Consider the following 24,401-nt stretch of genomic DNA (forward strand, 5'->3'; position numbering starts at 1 on the left):
TGTCATAAATAGAATTTGTATCAGTTGAGTCTATTACCGTGGTGAGATAAGGGAAAATAAAAATTTAACAATCGTAATTTTAATTTATTTTTTATTAAAATAAATTATAAATTTCATTTCCTCTTACACTTGTAATCAAATATTCGATTGTCTAATGGAGAAGAGTGTGGTTGATCAAATGCCATTAGTCTTAAATCAGAAGATAAATGAGTTTTATTTTGGTTTAAGCGTAACCATGTGGTAGAAGGTTTCTACCGATAAGTATTAATAATTCTGAAAATCAGAGAGAAAAAGAGAGATTTAGCAATGCTCTAGATATTTTTCATATATTATCAAAGGAAAGTCATTCAACTTAAATATAATAAGTAAATTTTAATTATGATAATAGCCCTACACTTGACAACATTTTGATTAAAAGATAATTTCTTAAAACGGAAATCAAAATAGAAGGTTCTACTTGATATAATGTGCAATCCATTTAGGTAATAATGAGCCTTTTATTATATAGCTCATTTAGCCTATCACCATGCTTAATTAATTTTTTAGTATTACTATAAGTATTCTTTTAGCTTTTTGGGTAAAAAACTAGTCTCTCTTGAGGTTCGTAGCTGCTCATTCGAACAAGTGTTGCCACTCCTAGGAATCAAATCTTCGACCTTAGAGATCCAATGACACCTTACACAATTAGACAATGTCTTCGAACTTAATTGTTATGATATGATAATTCATAATTGTTTTAGTTCAAGTGGGAAGACAAGAATGTGATTATCATTTACAGGAAGATATTAGCATTTAATATGAATTTATATGGGATGAATTATAGCTTCCGAACAAAGAATTTATATCATTGTTTATCTCATTATTTTTGTCATAAACAAATAGCTTATTATCTTTATCATTAATTGTTTCTCAATCATGACAAATGAAATGTTACATAGAAGTGTTTACAAAAGATTTCCTTTCTCCACTGTGATAAAATAAAGCAGCAGATTCAGCCCCAGAATTCTTGTTCTTTAACTGCATAACTTCTTCCTTCTTCTGTAACATTGCATTCTTTAAAATCAAGGGTCCATTTCTCAAATGAGCAATTCTTAAAATTATAGTATCCTCCATGAAGAGAAAGCAACTCTCTTCTCACTCTATCTTCTATCCAAGGATAACTGAGCATGTTCACTAGTGACTGGTTAATAGATTCCTGTATCAAATTGAATAAACATCACTTAATCAATAGCCTTAAAAATTATGAGTTTACCATAATTTACATGGAACAGAACTATTTTAAGTATGTTTGATTAAGTGTTAACAAAACAAAATAAAACATAATGAAATATATCGAAGTATATCCTAGGCATATCATATCATATCATGTATTTGATTGGTAATGTACTACAAATCAAGTACATGTACCCGAGTGAAGTGATTATGAATTGATAGTTGGGATCCTCTCCAATACTGGATCGTCTACTAGAATATAAGGGGGGAAAGAATTTTGTGATTTTCAATATTATCTTATTAAAAAATAATTAAAATCAGGATCGTTTAAAAATCATTTGTGTCACATGTAAGTATCTTCATCCAATACTCGACTCTCTAGTATGGGGTAAGATTCCAAAAAGGGCAACTGTAATGATTTGGGAGAATGTATAATGAAATATGAATGATACCTTCTCACAGAATCTGCATTGCTGATCAAAGCTAAGATGAGCTGTGGCAGCTTTTGTCCTCAATTTAGCAACTTCCCCATTGGCAACCCACTTGTGTATGAAGTTTCTGGTTAAAGAATGAACTCTTATGAGAACTAGAACCATAGTATAACAACAAATTTTATGCAAAAAATATAATATTTTCAGCTGTTGTAATTTCAAAGATATACCTTGATTGTACATCTTGCATATTCATCAGAGTTTCAATTCCAGCACATCTACTATGACCAATGACAAATATATTCTCAACCTAAAAATTTCAGGAACTTCTTTCAATTATACATATACACACACAAATATTTTTCAATTATGCACACAACTACAGACATAAATATGCAATGTCATTTCCATAACTCTGATTTTTTTTTGCTTATGCTTTTACTTAGGTACTTACTTTGAAACAAATATATTTCTCCATTCAGTTCTATAGTTTTGATCTGTGTATAATGCTTATAACACAAAAGCTTTATAAATAAGTACATACCTGAAGAGTAGTTACTGCAAACTCAAGAGCAGCATTACACTCTGATGGTCCATTCTGCCCTCCAACACAAGGAAAAAAATGATGAGACAGATATAACAATAATAATTACTTAAATGTTCATTAATTAGCCTTTCAACAAAAAAATAATGTTCATTAATCAGAGGCAATTATAAAAATACCTTCATGGCAGGTATAAGATTCGCAATGTTTCGTATCATAAAGGCGTCTCCGGGTTGGAATCCTAATATGTTAGAAGGGCATACCCTAGAGTCTGCACAAGCAATTACCAGAAACTGTACTTGGATTTATCAGTTAAGACCAATTTTTGAGTTCAATTACAACAACATAGAACAATACACCTTACAGGAACCAAAGAAATTAAGCTAAAATTCCATGTGCTTGATATTATTTATGTAAAAAATGGAAAAGTTCTTTTAACAAATAAATTAGATAGACACTGTAATATGTTTTTCATCACCTTTGGGGACTGAGCTTCAGCAAGGGCTTGAAAATGTTCCAACTCTTTTCTGTCTAAAAGAAATATAGCATATTAAATACTAGACCAACAAAAAGGAACTAATTTTTGCACAGCTGAAACTTCAAAAAATGTGCTAGCCAAATGCTTACATATATGCGTGCTTCTTGAAACTCAAAAACCTCTTTTTCATCAAATCAAACAAGTCTTGATTGCCATCAGTTTCAGCCATATTCCCTACATCAAGGTCTTTGTTTTCTGGACTGAGTCTGTGACAATTACTTGAATCCTCTGGTTGTTGCTCCCTACAACACATGGAACAAGATTTGAGACAAAGAGATTTATGTCGCACAATTCACCTAAAAAATTCAACAAAAGTTACATATAAACTTCATTCCTTGTTGGTTGTTATCACAAAATTCAACTTACTTGAATGAAGATGTAGCTGCATGGCCACAATAGGGTTTGGTCCAACTCATCTAAAAACACAGGAGTACAAAAGAAAATCAAACAAAAAAGCAACATAGGATCCAGAACCAAACAATTATGAAGAATGATTAAGAACAACATTGAACAACTCACAACTTTTGTCAAAGGCCTTGTCCTAGAGGAAACAACAGAGGTGCTAGTTAGACCAGAAAAGGGTAAACACCACACAGGTTCCCTATGGATGAATGATCCCATAGACTGTACCTTTGATCTGAGAAGTGAACACATTCTGTACCCTATGATGCATCAGCAAGTAAAAACATTACATCATTATCATTGATTTAACTATATTAAAATAAAACAACAACACTTATAGGAGAATTGAAGAGTATACTATAAGGTTTAGAAATATTATTGTGCTACTCACCAATAATTGGCCACACCATCTCTTCCCTTCTATTACAATTGCAGATTATAAAGTGCTAGTGATGCTTTTTTGAACATAAGCATGTTGACACTTTAGTTGGACACAAGTGGCTTTTTATAACTGAAATAATGTGTTGATGTATAATAATAGAACTCACAAATACAAAAAAGGACAAAACTTGCATGCCATATTTTTTCTTATCTTTATCCATCATTAAACTAAACTATTGGAAGTGTATAATTTATAAGGTGCTTTATAATAAAGTTATTTGCCCAGTAACTTAATTCTTGTTTTAAATCTTGAAAACAGTCTATTCAATTGTGAGTAAGACTATATATATCTACTTTCTCAACCCGTATTAGATATGGAATGAAAAATCTCGTGTACTGGACACCTTTTTCTATTTTTTATAGTTTATGTGGTGAGATAACAAGATTCTTGTGGTTGTTGAAGGATGGCAAAGAAGACACTCAATTATACAGGCTTATCCAATTGTTACACTTGGCATGTAAATATCCCATTTTGTGGGACTCCTTTGCAGTTGTAGCCAAAAATCAACAATATCTTTAATTGTCTTGAGTCACTTTCGCTGTTGGCAATGCTATCTGCTTCTTTATTAAAGAGTTTTATCATGTACTGTCCATCATATTCTTAAGCATTATGGACGCTGACATTTTTTATGTTTCTTTAATAATGAATTGTTATATAATTATTTTCTTTATAATGAATTACAGTGTGATTAAGTTTTTTTATCATAACAGTTGTTATTTTTTTTAAAAGATTGTTTGACAGCTTCAACTGGGAGGCGTATGTCAGTATATTTTGGGGTAATCCAACTTGTGTCCTCTATCTTTGGTTGCTTTAATGAAATGAAAATGTATTAATTCTTATTTGTTGTCTCAATCATATTTTAAATCATGTCTTGCATTAATAAAAAATTAAAAACATAACATTAATTAATTTTTTTCAAATATTTATTATTATCGTTGTTTTTACTTTATTATCATTGACATGATATGTGATAACAGATTTATGTTCCTAATCCATGGGCATGGATACCCTTGAAGAGCTCTTAGGTCAACTACATCATACCCAACTTTATAAATTCATAAATAAAATGAAGAATAGATTAGTCATTAATTTGAACTAGAATAGTGGGCCTGAAATGGACTAGGCCCACCAGTAAAAGAAGGTGTCTTCAAACCTTATGCCCATCATCTTTATGTAAAGAAGGTTGGTTAGGCTCCATATTTGATTTACAAAAGAATAAGGGAGTCAACAAACAAAGTTAATTCTTCCCTAATTGTAATTTCAATAATTGTATTTTTAAGGCCAAAATTGTAATTTCAATAAAAAGTAAAGGTCATAAATGTCATTGTCTATTGAATTCTTAGTGTATTTCTCCCTAATTTACCTCTCCATTAATGGAGAGGAGTCTAACTCAAAAGAGGGGATTGAACACATCTTTCTAAGAAGTGGAATATAATAACTTGGTTGAAGCATAATGATCATATAGTTTTTTTGCTAAGCAAAATGTATTAAAAGAAGTACAAGGGGTGCTAACCTAATACAAGAAAATATCAAATAATGATAATATAGTTTGTATTGCATTGTATATTCCATTATAACTCCTATTCTTTTAGGATGACTAAATGTGCCTTTAACACAAAGTATTATAATACATTTCACCTTTTCCCAATAATAAGTCATTTATCCTTTGTATTTTGTTCTATTTGTCATATCCTTCATGGTGCATCAAATGCATTAACGTACTCTAGTAGGGGCAAAACTATAGCTGATTAGGCCTGATGTGAATAAGGCAATGATTGAAGAATTTGATTCCATGTGACCAAGATGGCACCACCACTCATGATGGCCACCATGCTTTCAAGGAAATACTCATTATTATCCCACTTCTATAAATAAACATGACCAATGAGTCTCTTATAACCTTATCTTATATTCATAATCTAACTTATAGGTGCCCTCATGTGAGAAGTACGTCTAGCGCTAGTGGAAAAAATGGTCATTAGCATAGATTGCTTGAGCCATGTAGAAGGCAGGTTGAATAATAACTATGGTTAGAGATTATGGCAAATAAAAAACAATGCTCCATATTTTTCCTCACTAATCTTCAATGGTGCTGTAAGTTGTTTTTTCATTTCACTACTTGTTGATATTTGAAAATTTTGTACTGGTTTATGAACATTTGGTATTTAGGCTAGAAATTTACATTGTCGCTATGGTATAATGGTGATTTGGTGGTGATGGTTCAATATATAGTTGTGGTCAATAAACATTGCGGTTGAAACAATAATGGTGGTCTACAAAAGCTTCGAATAAGAGGGATAAAGATAAAGAATACGATAACAATAGTAGGCTTATAAAACTTTATACCATCATGGTAGCTAAAATAGTAATCCTCTTCATGGGATTGTATGATTTTACAATCTTGAAGAGTTAGTCGTGCTCAATCTCAACATGTTTATGACTGTAGAATCATATGAAATCGTCTTGTTGGAACATAGAATTCATGTAATTGACAAACTTGTAGATTCCATCTTCCCACATTTGGGTCTTTAACCTAGGTTGGTTAAAACCCTAAACACATGTGGTACTCTTTTTTCCTTTATTCTCTAATTTATTCTCTATCGATTTAGATCTCCTTTTTTTTAATGTCTCTATTAAGTTTTGATCAAATTGTTTAAGAGAATGATCCCATACTCATCTATCTCTACCAATTTATTCAATGAGGCATGTGTCTTTATAAGTCTCTAATCTTTTTGTTTAATATAACAATATATAATCTCTAAACTAAATTTACTCTATTAACTATACTGAAAGATATAGCTGAAACAAGAGAAATTTTTTAAATTCTCTATGCATGATGCTATTTATATCGTTAAAATCTTAGTCTCCAGTAATATATATTTGCGAATTTTTTTTTGCATATATATTTATATATTATATAATAATAGAAAAAGGTTTTGCCAAGTTATCTTATGATACATGTCATAATCTCAGGGAAAATTTTCTCTCATAAAATAATACATTTTCTTAATGTACATCAACCCATACAAGATTAAAGTATATCCCTACTTGTTGTTCTTTACTCAATATATTATTTAATAATAACATTTAATAGTGTAATCATTTTATAAAATTATACTTGCATTGGTAATACGAGTAATGTGTGTTCTTAACAATGCGAGTGTACATGTAATATGTGTTTATTAACTATTCGAATGCATGAGTAACACGTGTGTTCTTAGCAATGTGAATACATGTTTTTAACCATTACAATGTACATATCACATGTTTGTTCTTAACAATACGAATGTATGTTTTTAACTATGCAAATATACGAGTAATATGTGTTATTAATCATGTAAATACACATTTAATGTGTATTCTTAACCATGTGACAAAAAAAATACCGCCCCATGTATAGTAACTTGCTAGTTGATAAGTAGGATCGAATCGGTGGTGTTAATAAATCTTACGTATACAATATTTTACTCCTCTCTCAATTTTAACTACCTTACATATGATCATCAAATAATTTTAAGACAATGCTCTAAAATATCTTAATTATAATATAGTGACATTCTGAGATAATTTACAGTTAGTAGAAGAGAAACTACAAAACATACTCAATGAAAGTTATTAGCATGCTCTTGTAAACTAAGTTAACATCTACTCATCTATATGAAATGGTCCCCAAGGTTCAATTATACATTTTTGTCAAGTTGTTGTCGGATTAAAAGGAAAAGATTGAAGAGTTTGTATTTTCTACTGATTGCTTTATGAGTGTACAGCAGATTAAATAGATTATAAGAGAAGGTTTGAAATTGTAACCAAAGCCTACAAACTAGGAGAAAATACAACCAGAATTCAAGAGGGATTTATCTAGTTTATCTATGTTGTTGTTGTAGCATATCAACCTTGACTAGCCTAATTTATTTATGCTGTTTGTTGGAGCATAACAGCTTTGACTTGGTTTATCTATTAAAGACAAACTTAATTATTGTTAATTATTACCATTACCTACGAAGAGTAAAACTTGCTTCATAACCATTCCTAAATGTTGACCATGACAAATTTTTTTATTGAAATTTGTCTATAACAAGTTTAATTAACACAGATCCATGACGAAAATGATAAACATGAAATAGTATATTTGTATCTTTATATAAGAATGTAAACCTAAAAATAACTTTGAAGATTAAATAAGAACATCAAGACCAAAGTCATCTATATAAAAATGCATGTGATTATTCATGTTATATAACAATAAATATTTTATCGACATAAGGTGAGAGAGCATAGTCTTCCTTCGTAAACAAGTGCATAAAAAGTGGTAAGTACTATTGTCATATATATTCTAATTGGAGAAATTGACATCAAGGATGAACACATAGTAGTTATGGATGTGCTTATGATATTAATTATTTTATTTTTAGTCATTGATATGAGATATGATTTGGACAATAAATCTTGTTATTTGTATTGAGTTGAGATATCCTCACCCGAGTTATGGGTGGTCCCCAATAAGAAGGCATAGTCAACCTCCAGAGGCCAACCATAACTATCTCGAGTCCGTTTTTGACCCACCACAACTCGGCCCATCAAAGGTTCCACCAAAGCCCGATTCTCTATCACCGCTTTTAAAGCCCGTTCTAAAGCCCCAACCTCATTCTCCTCCTGCGCTTCCCATTGAATCACCACAACATTCTTGGTCCGGCCCCCAATCGTCATCATCTCCGCATGAACCGTCTTCGCCCGAACCGACCGAATCGCCTGAGTCAAATCCCGGTTCAAACCGGGTCGGTCCTCGCAACACATTGTTACCTTCATCCGGTTTGGTTCCCCGTCGCAATAACTCACCCTCGCCTCATCGTACACTCCAGGAAAAACCGAACCGGAACAAACCGAACCGGGTTCACTGAGTGCCACGTCATCAGCCTGTTTCCTCAACCGCTTCACGTACTGAACCACTTCCGCTAATAACGACGCCTTATCAGACTGTAATAACAATTACAATTTACAATGATGCCCTTGAATTATGAGAAAGAAGGTGAACAAGGGGAAGGTTATAATGGGAATTAAGAAATGACCTTGACGGTGTTAGGAAGAAGAGAACGTAAGGTGGTGAGGTGGTCATTGATTCTCTGCCTGCGTCTCCTCTCAGCATCCCTGTGACTCCTGCATGCTTCCGTTGATTTCCTTTCAGATTTTGATCTCCTATCGTTCATTTCTATTGCTTTGATCAACGAACGAGATGGTTCTGGATTAACATACCCTTCTCCTACTCCTGATGATTCATCATTATCATCTTCTACCCACTTTTCTAACCCATAGAATTTCCCAATAGGAGGAAGCATCTTTGTTGTTAAGTAGAAATTAAAAATGGAAACTTTGAATGTGATGAAGTGATATTAGATATATGTGTGTATATGGTTTAGTGTGTGTTTGTGTTGTGGTGGTTTAGGCATACGGTGTTCGTTGTATGGAGAAGCTTTATAGGTAGAAGAAGAGAGTACGTAGTGTATGAAAAAAAAACAAAGAAGAGATAGTGATATAGGTTTCAAGAGAGTGTCTATGAATATGAAGGAGCAAACTTTGAACTTTGAAGTGTTTAAATGGGAAGGATGAGAGATGCAACATATAGAGATCATATGTTAAACGTACGTATCTTTTTTGTGTATTAATTTAATTAAAAAATGATATTTATTTAAAAATTTATTACAAAAAAAAAAATTTAAAATTATTTGGTATAATATAATTAGATTAAAATATGATTTTTTAGGAAATGTAAGTAATACATGTACATGTGTCTACAAAGAGAGGGGGAGACAGAGAGTTGATGAGGAATGACAAATACACATCTCATTATTAATTTGTACTTTTATTTGCTGACAATAAACCATCAAATGTTGTAGTAATTTTTTTAATCTATGTTTAATCTTTTGGAATTAAATTGACTGTCCTTTTATTGAGGCTAGGGGTTAATTTTAGGAGCAATGTTATGTTATATTATACTATAGGCACACTTAAATTTGATATCAAATATTTAAGCATTCCAGCAAGAAAGGATTGTATGAAAATTGAGTTTTTTCTTTCTCTAAATAAAGTGTCAATATTTGATGTGAATGTTGGATATTGTACTCATAATATTATTGTAAACATAATAGTGATGAGATGGTCTTAGGGACTCTTAGTATATGTTGATTTTTTTCATGTATATAAAAAGTTACATTATTTGTACTTTATGTTACGCATAATTGTTGTACATTGACATGCTAACACACATTTACTTATATATTTTTTGTTTTCATTGTTTGCTTATGGGTTGTTCAAATAAACTTACTATAGGAATATTATTTTTTTGTATATAGAACAACAATCAAATCTTTATTCTATTAAGTAAAGTTGATTATGTAGATCGAATAAATAATATAATATTTATCATAAATTATTTTTATTGATAAATATTTTTTATAGGCATTTTATTAACAAATATTGATTTCTAAATCTTTTCTAATTATTTCACATGTGGTTTTTTGCATCTCATTTCAATTAGAAATTGTACTAACCCTCATTTAATCTACTTTTTATTAGAATTTTTATCGATCTTCTTCACACATATATATCTAAATCACTTAATGCGTAATTCTTCTATATATGTTCATAATATTGAAAAAATAATAAACAAAAAATAAATTTTCATAACATTAAATACAATGTTCAAAGTTGAAGAATAAATAATAGAAATCTTTATTGTATATTACCAAGAAATGAAGAATCCCCAATGATTTTATTAAAGAATTGGGAAATGGATGAGAAGGCAAAAATGGATAAGAAGTAGAAGCACTCAATAATATCATTACCAATCTCAGTGAATCTGAGTAAGAATGGGATAGTGAGAGGTAATGAATACAAATTCGAAGTTCACAAGCTTTGAGAGAAACAAATAATGGGTGATGTTTGGTGCAAAAAGGAAAAATGAGGGATGCAATAATCATTTTTCAAAGGGTGCAAAAGCACTATTACTCATTAGAGACTCAGTTCTGCAGCCAGCGCCGACAACTTTATAGGAGATGGAATCAAAACTAGACATGTAGTGAGTGATATGTTGTGTTTACCCGACAACTTCTTTTGGTCCCATGGTTCAGTTTCTCTGTATAGAGTATATGCACTCTAGCTATGTATCGCTTTCAAACAACCCCTTTTGTTCCAATTGTGAATTGAATGGTCTTATTCATATCACATTTTTATCTCCCAAACCCATGGACCTCCTAAACCAAAATTACCTTTCAACAATATCTCATGTGATTTGGTTCTAGCTAAGAGAATCACTTATATAGTTAGCTTGTTACTTTTTACTTCTAATGAAAGGGTAAAAGTAAAACACCAAGAAAATGGAAGTAGTTACTTACGGTCTCACATGCATGCATGAATATGCAACGCATCTGCTTGAATTTATTTCATTACATGGTGTACATTCCCAATAGGATTATATATCTCAAAATTTTTTATCTCCTTATCCAAAGTTAATCACATTCCATCAAGTAATATAAAAAAATTATTATTTGTTTTTATAATTTTTCTTTTTGAATTGAGACATCATTGAGACACAAAAAATAGGATATGTGATTTTCATTCGACTATCCGGGATTGCTTAATTTCATTTAAATAATGAATATGGAACCCACGTTCCATATAATCTACATGTTGATTATCTTATATGAGCCATCATCCAAATTGTTGTATTTATGTTTCTTTTTTTGTGAGAAAAAATTATTAAAGGGTGTAGCAAGAGTGTTGTTACTTCAACCACAAAGAATGAACATGATAAAATGCAGTACGTACACAAAACATATTTGACTAAGGGTTTAGATTTAGCCACTTTTCATACTAACATACGCAAAACTTGCAATAATGGATTTTCAAGGAATTGCATCACGTTAGAAGTAGTAGAATAAAGCATATTCAATATATAACATTATTGTAAATGATCACTCACACAATTATTTGCTGACATATTCTTTTCATCCTCATCCTATTGGTTTAATTACCATGCATATTCCTTGTAGTGTGGCAGTGTAGGTTTACTTTTGTAAACAGTAAATAAATAAAAATGAGAATAATGCATGTGATATGTCGGGTGGACCCCCACAAAGGTAAGAATGAAAGAAGGAAAGATCAACATCGAGTGTCAGTGTTCCGGCTGCAGCAAGAGCAGATGAGACTTCAGATGGTATCACCCACCACACCGCATAAGCCACATTGTACTGCACATGTCAATGCATGCATGCTAAGTGCTAAACAAATTATTTCATGCTCTATCAATTGCTCATAATTCTATTATTAATATTCTATCCATCATTAAACCGATTCTGTTAAGATATCATATAATTCTCTTCTTTTTATTAACATCTAAAGTTTTTTTTGTATATAAAACTACTATCCTTTCTCCTAATTACATTTTATTTAAATATATTATACTAATAAAAAATATGATAAATAATTTTATTTAAATATTAATTAAAACAAAATGTGTGAATCGGTGGTATATCATGTTTTTAGAAGTATAAACAAATATAATGATTATGTGTTTGATTCTCCGCAATATTGTTTCCGTAAGAATGAAGTTATTTTCATGTAAACTTGTAATTTTAAATGAAGATTAATCGATGTAACTCGTAAAGTTTAAATGACAACTAGTTGGGTGACTGACCTTGGATAGTTTTGATTAATATAATTACAAATCAATATAATTATTATACTATACTGATATAGAAATTAATGATCCGCTAGGGTAGGAGTTTATAACCATGCTCAGTAGTTGATTTTGAATAATTTATTGATTTTAAGTCAAGAATGCTTTTTACAATAATAATATTTGCTATATAATTAAAATAAATTGCTTTATTTTATTATTTTCTCAAGTTTTATTATCTGTATATTTTTAATAACATATTTGATAATATATATTCTTATATCTTTGTTTACATTATTTTAAAAGTGATAACATGCCTGAGATACAATTGTCATCTTTATTATACTGCACAAAAACACCACTTAATCAAATGATATTTCAATTTTATTGTATGGAACTATTTTTTCTCCAACTAATATTCATATATAGTTGGGTTCATACTATGATTTTGACATGTCCATAATGCCTCACTCTTCTATTCGATCTGCCCTTAATGTCTGATGTGAATTAATTAGACCTAAAACCTTAATGCAATGCTCATTCAGCTTTCAGGTGAGCCCCCACCTATTGTTCCTCAGTAATAATAAACAAAAAGGCAAAGACATATTTAAGCCAATGGTAGGGGTAAACCCAATCAAACCAAATATTTAAAGTTAAAACTTATTAAAAAAAATATTTACAGTTAAAGCTTGTCTTATGGAGAAATTGGTGGCTCGAATTTAACTTGTTTAATTAAACGAGCTAAATTTAAAGCTTGATATTGGTTTGTTTATAAACGACTTGTGTTTGGCTCACTTAAACTTGCCTCTTTGTTACCATTTCAAAAAATATCCCTAAACTATTTTATGATTAACATCAATTTGAATTAATTATTCCAATATTTATTACGTGGAAATGATTAGTTTTCTATTAAGGTTAATGTAGATATTTTTTGTACTACCAAATGTATCCTTTCACCTTGTTGGGTAAGAAATTAATTTTTTTCAGGTTCGTGATTGTCCTTCCCAACAAGTTTCGCTCACAATAATTGAACCTTCAACTTTGAGGATCGAATGAAACCTTACACCATTAGACCAACACTTTATTCGTAGGACAATTAGATAAGATAAAAAAAGTAGGAGGTTCATATTTTAAGTAATAAAATATCTTCTATTATTTAGTTTGGTTCAAGGTACAAGTTTTATTTGTCTTTTGTGACTACATTGTCAAGTACATAAATTATCTTTAGTTTAATTGGTAATCAATTCATTTTTCTTTTACTCTTCCTTTTGATTTAGTCAAACGCTCTTCACTCCATTTGTATTTTGTATCACATACAAATGAAGTACATTATATGTAAAACTAGTTTAATTTCTTCAATTCATATGAACACCTACCTCTTTAATAAATAAATAAAGAGAATCATAATGCTCAATTTTTTTATTTTTTTTATTTTCCGAGTAAGGTATATATATTTTATAGAAACTAATTTCACAAATCATATATTTTTTAGCCAAACTCCTCTCTCGTGATAAAGATATGCTGGAAAAAAAGCAAAAAAAAAAGATGTAATAACTATTATATCATTCTGTTTATATTTATAATGACATTTTTATCTTAAAACTAAGCTCATGTTTGTGATAGATTAATTTATTTAGATTATGCTTATTTTTTGAAAAATAAGCTGAAAATATAAACTATGTATGTTTCGCAATCAAATGAAATTATAAACTCAATTGTTTTTGAATCAATAAGGCAAAAGTAGAAGGTCCAAAATCACGGATTGATTTATTTTTTGTTAACTTATTTTTTTAATTTTTTTACTTTTCATTTTATTTCATCATAAATTTATCTCTCTTCTCCTTTTTACCTTCATAATATAAATAAATAACCTAAAACCATTTTCTGTAATTTATTAGGTAAAAACAAATTTTCTATTTTACGCAAACAAAACATATTAGTTTATATTCAGTTTTCAATTAAAATACCTAAATATAAATAAATTATAATCTTAATGGAATGTAATCTTTGCAGTTTATAATCTTAGACTTAATGTTAAAAGGATATATACATGCATATAGGGTAGCCCTTATCCTTCTTGGTAACATGCTTCATAAGTACCTTTCTTTATACCGTACTGACCCCAAAGTTTTTCCTACCAAATTCCAATATATTTATTCAGGTCTCAAAATTTCATAAAGAAAAACGTGGGAAGAAAAAGAAAAGAAAGGGTAAAAAGGTGAGACAAAAGGGTACTGATACAGCACAATGGGTTGGAGTGTTAAGGGCAAAGGAATTTGTCACAGTAACAGACCATACGGATTGTCTTTATACTTGTCCTAAAAAGCTGCATGGTTATAACCCCATTGTCGCTATGTGAATACTCCAACTCTACCCTATGTTCCCCTATCATGTCATGTTTCACTAGGGAAAGAGCAAAAGTGAATAAGAGAAATGGGAAAAAAAGAAAAATAATAACATCATTGGTTTGCATGATTTTTGCAACAATATAATAACGTCGAGTAATAGAACTAAAAAGAGAAGGGAAAATATATGGAGTACATTTTAAAGCAAGAACATGGAAGAACACTGCTCTGAAGGAAGAGGTGTAGGTTGCAATTATTAAAGTGTAATAATCCAAGTTCTTTTGGTTATAAAAATAATAATAATTAGTGTAATAATCATGGGTTACCTGTGTCTCTATGCACATTACTTTTATTAGAAAAGATCAATAATTTATTTTCTTTTAAAATTAATCTACAAATCCTCCTAATCCCATAAGAAGTGATGTCATGTGATACAAAGTAACACTTTAAAATACATTTTGGAAGTTGATATATCATTACCTTTATGTTTGTCTTAATTGGATTAAGATGGTTAAAATGCAACGTATGCTCTACACAAATTGAATAGTCCATTCTCATTATAAAGAAAACAAAATGAAAGGTGCTCTATCCCTAAATATGTCTTGATAGGTGTTTGTGGAATGGTGACATTGCCTGGTAGAGCAGCAGCAGTGAGACAAAGGACTCTCACCAATTCTACCTTCTGTACTGCACTGATTTAATCATGCTATTTCATTAGAGAAATAATAATACTGAGTCAATGTTCCTCACAAAAATGAAATTTATTATAATGAAAATATTATAACTGGTTTACTCCATCTAACTTATTAAAAAAAGTAAGGAGGATATGGATAAATGTTTTACTCCAATCCACTCAAGTCTAAAGAGATGTTAACAAAAAGTAATACAAAATAAAGGGTTTAATACTTATTCTGCATAAAAATAATTATTAAAAGTTGGATAGGGTGCTTTTAGAATGCTCCAAGAATTTAGATAGATTAGCTTCATTGTTTCTTCCATATGAAAACTTATATTCTCAAAAAACAATCTTGTTACGTTCCTAAGCTGTTAGATAGTCTAGATGATTGTAAACCAAATAAAGATCCAAATTTTGTGCTTCTTCTTTTTAACCACTTGAACACAAGCTAATTAAAATTAAGATTCTACTTAGGATCGGGAGGGGGTCAAAGATCGTAAATGTAGGATCGTAACACGACTCATAAGATCTTACCTACTAATAGAAATGTATGAAAATAAATTCATATTTATATAAAATAGTAGACATAAATCCAAATTCAAACGTTGTTTGCTAGAAACATAATTCCAAATCCAATCTCAAAGCATACATTTGATAAAAACATAATTTCAAAGCATAAATTTGCTAAAAACATTAGTCCAAATCCAAATTAATATCAAAACATAATTTTTAATGCAACTAAATCTAATTTAACAAATCGTTCATATCAAATTATATATAATCATCTTCCAAAGGGGATTCATCCTCATTTTCTTCAACATCGTCTATATCTTCCCCAATATCTTCTCCAAGGATTTCTCTCATCAAATCATCAACATCACCTTCTGGTACATCCTCATCATCATTATTGTGCTCCACGATCCACTCATCTTCAGATGTGATGTCATCAATAGTCAGCTCGACACCCTTCCTAGCTTGCTTCTTTTTGAATAATTTTGAGTTTGCCATAATAAAAACAACATCATTCATAGTTTTTTGCATTAATTTATTTCTTCTTTTGATGTGGACTTAAACAAATAGTTAATAAAATATAGTTATGCTCACATTTGTGTGGACATAAACAAATAATGAATAAAAATACATTTCAATCGAATTCTTACAATTTCAAAAGCATTCCAATTATGCTCACATCCAGAGGAGCTACACGTTAAACTTAGTACACGCAGAGCAAACCTTTTAAGTTCTGGTGTTTCATCCCCAAAAAACTCTCACCAATCTGTTGAAGTCTTCCGGTTCACCATGTTCAAAGCCAAATTCTTACCAAAAAAATGTCTCGTTTATTAGTAAAACAATTCATCTGAACAACAATCTTTTATTGATCTTGAATATCACACATCATCCTCCCTATGGAATCAAACAATCCATTTCTAACTTCAAGATCAACAGTAAACCCATGAGCATAATGTAATTGAGGGTTAAGAAAATATCTTGCAACATGTAATAGTCTATGAAGCTGTCTATCTCATCTATCATCAATGATTTTCCATATAAGCATATAACTATAAAGAATATCATAAAAGATGATGTTAGTTGCAAATAAAGAGCAAACAAATATAAATAAATGAATATTAATTTCCAAATAGTACATGAATCTTACTTATCTTCAACACCATTGTAAACACTTTGTGTCTTCTCCTTAGCTTGATCCATTGCTTCATATATTAATCCCATCGGTGGCTTCTCATAGTCATCCGAATCAACTAAACGAAGAACTTTCGTTAACAGAAATGCACCCTTCAAAACAAAAATGATACTCTTCCAAAATTCTTTATTCAACACCAGATCCTCAATCAATCTCCCATCATGTGTCCTAGAAAATTTGGTTGCCTTCCATTCTGCTGATGTGAACATTTTTATTAAGCTTTTTCTATTATCATTAAGGCAACCCAAAGTCAAGTATGAAGTGACAAAACGAGTGAGGCCCGATCTCACTAAATCTCTCTCTTTTGTGTGTTGTTGCAAAAGAGAAACTAGAGAAGTCCTTTCATATATGAATGTTGTAATTTTTCTACCTTTATAAATTGTGTCTACATGTATGAGAATTTTCTTCTCAAACTCCTCCAACATTAAGTCAATACAATGAGCAGCAAAAGGTGTCCAATAAAGCTTTTTCCTTTTCTCCATCAACATCTCTCCAACAGCTTTATAATTGGATGCATTGTCTGTCATAACTTGAACAACATTATCCTCCCCAATCTCCTCAACAACGTCATCTATCATCTTAAAGATCCTATCAGCAGTTTTTGCAATGTGTGATGCATCAAAAGACTTCAAGAAAATTGTTCCTTGAGGTTGTGCACTAAGAAATTCAGGATTGTCCTCATCTTCTTGTCGGTCCATTCATCAGTCATTATGGTACACCCAACTTTCTTCCACCCAGCCTTGTGTTCTTCGAGTCTAATCCCCTTCCTCCTGAATAAGTTTTCAATTTCTTTCCTATTTTCACAAACTTTAGGTTGTCCTCCTCACTCAAAAAGGAATTGGACTTGTTGACCAAGTTTTGTTGTAAACCTGCAACAATCAATAACATTTCCTTCTTCAGTACATCACTCACAACAATACAAGGTTCAACAACCTTGTTAGTTCCATCTAGGAGAGGCTTCAATCTATATGCCATCCAGTTACAACCTTTTGACAATATTTGCATTATATTTTTCTAGTTCCATCAACTACAATCTCGTGCTTCCATGCTATGTCACTTTTATTTCCACTTGCATTCATGGGCAGCACTCTAGAAGTAGTACTTTGAGACTCAAGAGCATTATTTGAGCCTCCAAAAGTTGGGCTTTAGTTCGAGTTATCTTCTCCAAACATATTAAATCACTTTTTCCTTAAATTAGCAATGAAAATAGTCAGTGGGCAAAAATTAAAAAAAATGTATGTTAATTTAACATAAACAAATAACAATTAATAAAAAAATATAACTAACATATATATCTATACTTCTATACTATATATAAAGTCAAAACTTGAAATAACTTCCCTCATGGTGTAATTTTCATTTCCTATATTGCCCTTAACGTTATTTAATTTTTACAAAAAAACTATATAATCCTAAGAACTACCAACAATACATTAATTAACCACATATCTCACATTAAATGAAACATTATCGTAAACACAATAAATATAATATAAAGTACACCGAACACAAAAATAACATATATATAAATAACATATATTTTACCTAAACTAATAAATAAAACAAAATACGTAAATAACATATACATAAATTCTCCTTACCAATTACCATTTACCTGAAGAAAATAACAAAAACAGAAGAGAGAACGAAAGCAAAGAATGAAGGGAAAGAAAGAAGAGAAGAGAAAGAAAGGAAGGACGAAAAAGAAAGGGAGATAAAGAATAAAAAAAGAAAAGAAGAAGAAGAAGGTAAAGAAGAAGAAGTTACATTCACTATATAATTCTTGGAACGAAGAAGGAGAACTTCTAGACTCTAGAGTTATAAATGGTCGTGTAAGTCTGATTTTAGTATTTTTAATCTTACTTCCACACTTCTACCCTCTTTCAAAGCTGGCATGGTCTTTTCAATTAGGCATTTAGGGTTTTTTCAAACTGGGTTGTAAAACGGGTCGAGAAACGGTTTGCAACCCGAACCTTTGAACCTCCGCAACCTAGGAATGGTGGAAGCGCCGATTCCACGATCCTACCTGACGATTTCACGATTTCACCTCCTCTTGAACACGTTTATGGGATCAAGCACGATTTTGCCACCGGAATACGTAAAAACGTGCGATCTCACGTTCTGGTGCGCGCTTTTGACTATCATGCTTGAACCGCTTCCTCATGGTTTAGAAAATGGGTTTTAACATCTTTATGAAATACAAAATTAAGTTTGAACCATGATTATGATTTTTGTAAAATATCAAAAGTCCTTGGATATGAGAAAAAACATGATTGACTGATTGTTCCAGAAAGCCATACATAGGATATGTTGTTGGAATGTTAGGATTGATCCAAATCGTCTCTTCTTTGCAAATTTTATTTTAAAGGTATATCATTTTTATCGGCAATTGTTAGTATGTTAGTATTTTTATAATGGGTGAGACTCGAACCCTCAATCTCCTTCACTCACTCCTTCACCCTAACTATCAAACTATCTTATAACTCCATTTTTTGTTGTCTGTGAGGCTCGACCTCACAACCTCCTGCATCTTGTTCCTTAAGCCCTCTATCATCACCATTAAACCACCTTATGACTCTCTAGGTATATCGTTCATGATAATCTTCCAGGCTAGGCATGTCATGTTTGTCCACATGAACTTTAACCTTAGTGTTTTGAAGATAACGTTTTCATTGTTTCCTTCATCGTATTGTAGTGTCTGGTAAACATTAATTCCTAATTACGTAAAAATCTCCTTTATTGTAGAACCAAATATATGTATCATCTCCATTTTATTTAGTCATCATTAACCAATGTCATTGGAGAATATTAGTCATAGCTTTATCTCTCTCTCTTTTAGTCTATAAGTACCAAATCTTATTCCCTATTGTTCCTAATAGTTTTGTAAGAAATATGGCAAATAGTTTATTTTTTATAAAATAAGCTTATTTGATTAGTTGATTACCTTTTATTTGAGAAATACTTCTATATATTATAGATTTCAGCTGCTAAAGTAAAATTTTATTTTAAAGTAACCAGTCATAGTTATTGGCCACTCGAAAGAAACAAATACACACATATGTGTTTTATGAGTGGTTCGACTTGGTGGAAGGATCTAGGTAACCTTAGTAATAAGAAAGTAAGTGTTGGGAATGGGTGGTAGGATGTTGGTTGTCATAGGAGGTTGGGTTCCATAGAGTGTAAGTTTTTGGTCAGATTTATGGGTGAAAGGGGGACCTTCTTAAGAACTCTTTTGCTAGATTGTCTCAGGTGGCTCTTGATAAAGATTCTTCAGTTAGTTCCATAGGCAATGGAGAAATGGAGTATGGAAATTGAATCTTTCTTGGAGGCAGAGTTTGACACTTGGGAGCAAGAGGGGTATGAGGATCTCATAAAATTCCTTGGGAAATCCATACCAACGCATGATGCCAAGGATGGATGGATTTGAACTCATGACAAAGGAGGACGATATTTGGTTAGGAATGCATATAAGATGCTTTCTCATGAAGGTGGAAGAGGTGAGAGCGTGATTTTCAAAAATATGTGGAAATGTAATGTACCACTAAAGATGAAATGCTTAATGTAAAAAATCTTCTTGGGTGGAGTCCAAAGTTATGTCTTTCTCAAAGAGGAGTTCTAGGAACAAATATTGTGTTGTGCTCTATACGGGGAGGAAGAGGAAGCAATAAGTCATCTATTTTTTCACTTGCTCGAAGTCTTATCAAGTTTGGTAACATCTCTACTCTTGCTTTGGTATTTCCTCAATTCTTGGCAAAAATGCTAAGGTAAACTTTTCTTCTCATTTGCACTTGTCGTGTATGGAGACTAAGAATATGAAAAGGTAGATGTCCCTTTGGTTAATAGTTATATAAACTATTTGGTATATTAGGAACATGATTACTTTTGAGAATTTGCAGTTCCATTTTCAAGACGTCATTGATCTTATCTTTTTACATTCTTAGAATATCTTAAGTGCTCATTATAATACCTTCAATTATCTTATTTGGAATGAGTGTTGAATCCAATTTAAGTGCCTTTGTACTTGTTAATTTTTGTAAATTGTGGATAAAAAGCACCACTTATTTTCCTATTTTTTATTTTTGTTTTAATAAATTGCATTATTGATAAAAAAAGAAGCATTAACACTATCAAATGAACCTCTAATTATGTATAAGAAACTAACCCTATACTAATACAACTTTAAAAAATAGAAATAAAAGCAAAGACATAATATATGGACATATATCATTATCTTCATCCAGTATTAAATCTCTTATATTGAATTATCTATTCACCATTTCACCGAGTCAATATGTCAGGGATATATGTAAGTATCTCCATCAATCCGGTATTAAACCTCTCAGATATTGGAGCCTCTCGAGCGTATCTGTTTTCTAAGCAAACATGTCCAAATTTACGGCGAGTGTGTTTTTGAAATCCAAGCCAACCACCTCTTAACCACACCCTCGTGCCGTTCCTCCTCTCCTTCCCTCCCTCTATTCCTATTCATCCCCGTCGTCTCAGACACACTCCTCATATTCATATTCACCCTACCTTTCTCCATCTCATCTTCAACATTCTGGTTTCGCATGCTTCCTCCTCCATGTGTTTTACATGACAATGTCATCCTCTTATTTCGATGTTGTTGCTGCTGAGATAATGATGTTGCTGTTGCACTACTTTCACTTATTATCATATCGGAAGTTAAGTACAACAAATCACATTGTTCAACATTGCTCCATCGTTTTTGGGGAACACTACCATATGGTGATGATGATTTTGTAGTATTAGATACAATTATACGATGCTCTAACCTATGTTCCTCCTCTTTTTTCTTTTCTCTCTCGTTTCCTTGTGTAACCAATGTCATATCTTCTCTATTACCCTTTATTCTTCTCATTGCACTATCATCTAATGATCTTCTATTTGATGATGTCTCTTCCTTCTGATCTAAATTTATTTCTATAAATCCATCGTTGCTTTCCCTCACCAATGAATCCCTCTGAGACATTCCATGACTCAGATTCTGCGGTTGCACTGTGTTGTTAATATCAAAATCTTCGTTGTGATTATTGCTTTGGTTATGTATCAATGATGGTGATGGAAGGTGTTGTTGGTCAACGACAGCAACATCTTCTAGGTCAACCTTGTCCCTACAAAGAGGACAAGTTGAATGAGCGTTGAGCCACATGTCAACACATTCAACGTGAAATGCATGGTCGCATTTTGGTAGAAGTCGAAGAAACTCGTGATCCTCGAGCTTCTTGAGACAAATAACACATTCCAACCCTTCCTTGTGACCTGTGAGAGAACCGAATCTGAAAATGGGTAATGATTCAACCACTGAACGTTCAACACCAGAGTTCTTTCTTTCCTCAGATGAATTATTATTAGGGTTGTTCAAACTAGAAGATGCATTGTTAAAATCAATGCAATGTTTAATATAAAGAAGAATCATAAACGTAATGGAACAAACAGTTGTTAAAACACAAACAACAATTGCTGTGCTTGGTTTCAATGGTTCTGATGATTTCTTTCCTTGATGATCATGATCAAAATGCTTTGATACCGTAGGTGCTGTGGTGGCAATACCACCATTATCATCACCATCATCATGATTATAATGATTAGGTTTAGGAATTTGATTATGGGTTTCTCTAGTATCATCATTATCACTGGTTATTGCAATGATGATAGGGAGAATGATGAGAATGGTGGTGATGAAGAATAATGGCTTGAAAGAAGGTGCACCAACCATGTCAAGTGTTAAGCGCGAGTGATGGTGGTGCTTGTATTATTTATGTTAAGTGTTAACATTAGGACACTAGTAAGATGGGGAGGTTTAGTTATTATGAAAGATTAGTTTTAATTATGTGGAGGAGGAAGATGAGGATAGTTAGAGTATGGAAGCTATTTTGGGAGAGATTCTATGGTAGGAATTCAAGAGAAAAATGTTTATACTAAGAGGGTTAGACACACCACATATACATATAACTCCTCAACTTAATTTCATTCATTAATCCATCTCCATATTCAACTAGATATAAATTAGAATTGTAACTTTTATATTTGTATATCACGTCTTCGACACATTTTTATAACATGTGTAAAATAAATTAGTTAGTTAGAAGTTATGTAGAGTTAAGTCTCTTACATTTTCTATATAATAAGTTCTTTAATTTCTTTGTAATCATTCAATATCAATTCATTTCATTCCATCAATGAGATACACATTATTCCCTTGCTCTTTAATTTATAATATGAGAAGCCTAACTACACATCATTCTTAAATTTTTTATCTCATACTTCAGTTGATTTTAAAACTGAGAGCCAATAAGCTACAAGTCAATAAAATATTCGAACAATCAATTAAACTAGAGATATTTAGTTTTTTTCTCTATTTATCAAAATTCCAAAGAGTATGACTTTACATATACCAATAGGTATAGGTACGGTAATTCTAAACCCTTCTAAAACAAGATTATCCTAGTCAAATCCACTTATAATGTCAATATATGTGTTAACTTAATCTTGCTTCTCTCCAGCTTTATAATACTCTTTGCTTTCAACTTCTGAAATTTAGTTGCTTGCATGATGAACCTGAATAAGCATCACTATATGGTATTCATCACCTCCTCTATTAATATTATGAATAAGTATCACTGTGACAATCATAAAAACGAGACCGTGCACTATTCTTATGAAAACTTATAAAAAGTTTCGTATAGGTTCTAACTGATCAGACCATTCGATCAGACCGAATAATATCTTAATATCATATATAGTTAATTAAAATACGTAAATAACATACATATGTATACACATCAATATCATAAATGAAATATATTAATATTACACACATATATATATATATATATATATATATATTTAAAATTATAAATAATTTAAAAATAATTTTATTTTCATTAGAGATGATTTTTTTAATTAAACGAGCTTCGTTACTTTCATAATGAAAAACTTTAATTGTTATAAATATAATTAATTCTTAAAATAAACCATTTTGTTAAGACTAAATTATATTAAAACTTAAATGTAATTTCTTAAACAAAAAAATGATGACGTGTGTAATTTAGTTAAACAAAATATATTATATTGTGAAAAAAAATCTAAATAGAATAAAATTCAATGTTTATTCATTATTTTTTATTTGTTACAAAATGTATCAACAGATGTGTTTAAATCACTCTTATACTATATTCTAAATAGGTGTTTAATTGATTTTTCAACCAGTTTTTTGGAACTTAGAGTTATTTTTAATGGAAGAAATTTTCAAAATGTAAAACTTGATTAAAAAAATAAACAAATTTTTTTGCACTCTCAAAATATACTTTTGGCCCTTTGTAACTATAATATAGTTTTAGTAAGGAAATTCCGAACCAATATATTTGTTATTAATAATATTATTATCTTGATTCACAAAAACTAAATTTCTAAATGA

At 30.9% G+C, this 24,401-nt stretch overlaps 3 protein-coding genes across 4 annotated transcripts; all 3 read right to left on the reverse strand.

Moving 5' to 3' along the window:
• Positions 929-3,684, reverse strand: LOC109338478 (beta carbonic anhydrase 5, chloroplastic-like). 2 transcript variants are annotated; one of them, XM_019575744.1, is made up of 11 exons: positions 3,666-3,684; positions 3,519-3,589; positions 3,248-3,387; positions 3,092-3,141; positions 2,815-2,967; positions 2,666-2,714; positions 2,367-2,480; positions 2,188-2,241; positions 1,874-1,953; positions 1,665-1,770; positions 929-1,195 (listed from the first exon to the last, which is right to left on the reverse strand). In XM_019575744.1, the coding sequence occupies exons 2-11, from the start codon at positions 3,535-3,537 to the stop codon at positions 992-994; spliced, it is 969 nt and encodes a 322-aa protein (XP_019431289.1). In that variant the 5' UTR covers positions 3,538-3,589; positions 3,666-3,684; the 3' UTR covers positions 929-991. The 2 variants fall into 2 exon arrangements, with proteins under 2 accessions (XP_019431289.1, XP_019431282.1); XM_019575737.1 differs by lacking the exon at positions 3,666-3,684 and having other exon boundaries at positions 3,245-3,387; positions 3,519-3,595.
• Positions 8,019-9,192, reverse strand: LOC109328124 (transcription factor bHLH30-like). Its single transcript, XM_019561427.1, has 2 exons — positions 8,636-9,192; positions 8,019-8,543 (listed from the first exon to the last, which is right to left on the reverse strand). Exons 1-2 carry the CDS (start codon positions 8,900-8,902, stop codon positions 8,019-8,021), a joined length of 792 nt encoding a protein of 263 aa, XP_019416972.1. The 5' UTR covers positions 8,903-9,192.
• LOC109338491 (RING-H2 finger protein ATL43-like) lies at positions 21,324-22,933 on the reverse strand. Its single transcript, XM_019575754.1, has 2 exons — positions 21,952-22,933; positions 21,324-21,921 (listed from the first exon to the last, which is right to left on the reverse strand). The coding sequence occupies exons 1-2, from the start codon at positions 22,698-22,700 to the stop codon at positions 21,357-21,359; spliced, it is 1,314 nt and encodes a 437-aa protein (XP_019431299.1). The 5' UTR covers positions 22,701-22,933; the 3' UTR covers positions 21,324-21,356.

This window comes from Lupinus angustifolius, chromosome LG02 (genome assembly GCF_001865875.1).
Source record: "Lupinus angustifolius cultivar Tanjil chromosome LG02, LupAngTanjil_v1.0, whole genome shotgun sequence".
NCBI lineage: Eukaryota > Viridiplantae > Streptophyta > Magnoliopsida > Fabales > Fabaceae > Lupinus > Lupinus angustifolius.